Source organism: Rhinolophus hipposideros (assembly GCF_964194185.1).
Source record: "Rhinolophus hipposideros genome assembly, chromosome: 23".
Classification (NCBI taxonomy): Eukaryota; Metazoa; Chordata; class Mammalia; order Chiroptera; family Rhinolophidae; genus Rhinolophus; species Rhinolophus hipposideros.
In genome coordinates, this window is record NC_138069.1 from 4064117 (window position 1) to 4067116 (window position 3000).

At 56.0% G+C, this 3000-nt stretch overlaps 1 protein-coding gene across 1 annotated transcript; it reads right to left on the reverse strand.

Annotated features, from left to right (window-relative positions):
• Window positions 1-1215: 1215 nt before the first annotated feature.
• SCGB3A1 (secretoglobin family 3A member 1) lies at window positions 1216-2633 on the reverse strand (the record flags this gene model as incomplete). Its single annotated transcript, XM_081035404.1, has 3 exons — window positions 1216-1337; window positions 1735-2033; window positions 2579-2633. 3 exons carry the CDS (start codon window positions 2631-2633, stop codon window positions 1314-1316), a joined length of 378 nt encoding a protein of 125 aa, XP_080891530.1. The 3' UTR covers window positions 1216-1313.
• Between the last annotated feature and the right edge of the window lie 367 nt (window positions 2634-3000).

Genomic DNA, 3000 nt, shown 5'->3' on the forward strand with positions numbered 1-3000 from the left:
ACAGCAGGGCCATCGCAGGATGGGGAACTTGCTCTAGCCCCCGAGCCCGCCATCACTTCCAACCAAGTCCTGTGGCATACAAAGTTCTCCCAGTGATTCCATTCAGTATTTTCACTCAGTGCATTAGCCAAGCAACTGCTACCAGACACCTTGCAAGGAGCCTGGATATGTAATGTTGGGAGCAATTGGCCAGATCAAGTCATGTCCCCACTGCCTTCTTCAGGAGAGATGCATAATGATTAATCTCATACTGCTTCATTTTTGTCCAGACACAGCTTTACACAAAGATTCAGAATCCTTGAGATCATCTTGGGAGCAATGTGTCACAATGAGATTTAAATTAATCTGGAGCCAGGTGGCCTCCTCCTTGTTCTAGTTTGACTATGAATGTGTCGAAACAGCCAAAAATTAATTCCCTGAATATCCTTATCAAAATAGGAACAAAAAAAGGCCAGAGCCATGATTTAATAGAAAATAGATGAAAATGGATTCAGTTTGTCTAATGTGTTGATAGTGAAGGCAGGGAGCCCCCTTCCAGGAGACGGGAGCAGAGGAATGCTTCTAGGGTTATAATTTATCAATAACCAAGAAGTTTGCTGGGCTGCTCTGGAGATGGACGTCAGCTTTCACGTTCCGGGCCCGCCCACCAACCCTGCGGATCAGACCTCTGGTGGCATAGAAGGAATCACAGCCATGATGTTATTTCAGTGAAACCACAGGGAAAGCAAACACATCAGAAGACTCCTTGTGGCCCTCAACTCTGCCCCAACCAGGGCAGAAATCTAGACTAAGGGGGGAAAACAAACACTTTCAAATATCAGCAACAAATGGCTTTGTTTGTCTGGAGAGTTCTCGCCAATCTTCAATAGTTAGACAATTCCCAAAGTTCATAAACAATTACAGACCATAACGGGGAAAAAGTCCCAGTTGAGTTTTCAAATCGAGTCTAACTCAATACTTGCCTGATCCCTGTCACCTTTACTTGCTGGCTCTATGCCACCTACCAAACGTCAGTAGTCTCTCTCTCCTCTTCTCTCTCTCTCTTTTCTCTCTCTTGCCTCTCACACACAATTGGGGCACGTGGCCCTTCTGAGGTGCACATACCATGTCAGCCCTCCCCAGGAACCCCTTTCTTCAGCTCTGTGGGTCAGAGCAAGGGGAGGAACCCGACTGGCAATGAGGCAAGAAGAAGTCAGTCAGCCCAAAGCTGCTTTTAACCATGTTTATTGAGAGGGGGCAAGGGGTGGCGGTGCAGGTCCCCATCCTGTAGGTGGCAGCATCTTGTCCCCAGGCAGGGATACTCTGGCCTCTGCTCAGCCAAAGAATGTCAGGGCCCCCTGCAGAGGAGAAGCCAGGCTGGAGTGTGTCCCCCTGAGAGTAGTGAAGGACCTTGGGGGAAGGCACAGTTTTCTCTCTGGCCAGGATCCTGTGCAGGTCATGACGCCTGCTCTGCTGGAACACGCATGGGCGGAATCCTCTTGACAGGTACGTCCCTATCTTACCACTCGGGCCCTCTGCAACCCCATGCCGGTCAGATATGGTCCACCCAGTTCCCACCCAAGGCAACTGTGGTTCTCCCGGGGGCAGGAAATGGCCCCTGTCATGGGGCCGGGACCCCTGAGTAGGGTTTAGAGGAGTGGATGGGGTGCTTCCATACTGGGGAGGCCACCTAGGAGGGCAGCACGCACAGGGGGTGGGGGTGGGTAACGGGATGGTGTCAGGTGTCCCCTTTACCAGCAAAGACTTCACGGCCCCCACGGCCTCAGGGCCCAGCTCAGTCACGCACTTCCTGGAACCTTCCACCAGATGCTCCACTGGGATGCCCAGGCTGGCCAGTATGAACGTCAGGGGGTTGAAGCCCCTGAAAAAGGGGTGTGCCACGGCCCCAACCCCGGCCTCCAAGGCCCCAGCTCCGGCCTCCAGGGCCCCAGCCCCTGCCTCCAGGGCCCCAGCCCCGACCCCCAGGTCAGGGGTGAGGACAGCTGCAACCGGGGCCACAGGCTTGATCAGCAAGTCCATAAAGAAGGCCACAGCTGCAAACACAGGAGAAAAGAGTTACCCACCTATGCCCAGGCCCCCAAGGAGAACTGCTGAGGACCCGTCTCCCCCAGGAGGTGCCCAGGGACTTGGCAACCTGCCAGCCCCCCTGCTTATTCACTCCCTCCCTTGCTGACCAGAGAGCTGTGGCCCAGCAAGGAGCTGGCTGGACAGAGGGTCTTAGGAGGTGGCCTGAGGGTGGAGGGAGGAGAGTCGAACTCTGTGTGGGGTCCCTTCCCAGAGGAAGGGACACCTGGGTTGTGTCTTGGAGGAGGATGCAGGAAATCGATGGATGTTCCCAGACCAGGCCAGCGTTCACACTAGCCTGAGGCTGGGAGGTCCTGGAGTTGGTGGGTAAAGAAGAGAACTGGAGCAGGCAGGGGCCTGAGAGAAGGCCTGCAGGCTGGGGGTCGGGGAGTGGGGCCCCAAAGGACTGGCTTGCTCCCTCAGGGGCACTGGATGGATGAACATTTAGTAGCCTGGTGACCCAAGGACAAAGGCAGCAGGGTCAGGACAGCTGGAGGGCCCGAGGGGCACTCACCGGAGTGGCTGAGCAGGGCCACACCGAGGACCAGGAAAGCGGCGGTGAGCTTCATGCCGGCAGCAGCTCAGTGGATGCTCGTGGAACCAAAGACACCCTTTCTAGAGCTCGATCCTGAGGGCTTCATATACCCCATCCTTACCCCTCCCCAGGGCTGGGCCTCACCCACTCTGTCCTCCTGAGAAAGTCGCTGTTTGCTCAGCTAATAGGCAAAGCCCTGGCCAACTTCCTGCTCAGGCCGGTGGGCCCTGGGAAGCCCATGCCCCCAACCCTGCCTGGGTCTCGGCATTTCCTCTTGGCAGGGCCCTCCATGAGTGCAGGAATGAGGCTGCGTTTTGTCTGCACCAGGCCCACCCAGGCCTCTGCCCTTCCCAAGAGCTTTCTGGCCTGGCCTCCCCCCCGGCCTCCTGCAGTGCTGTGGG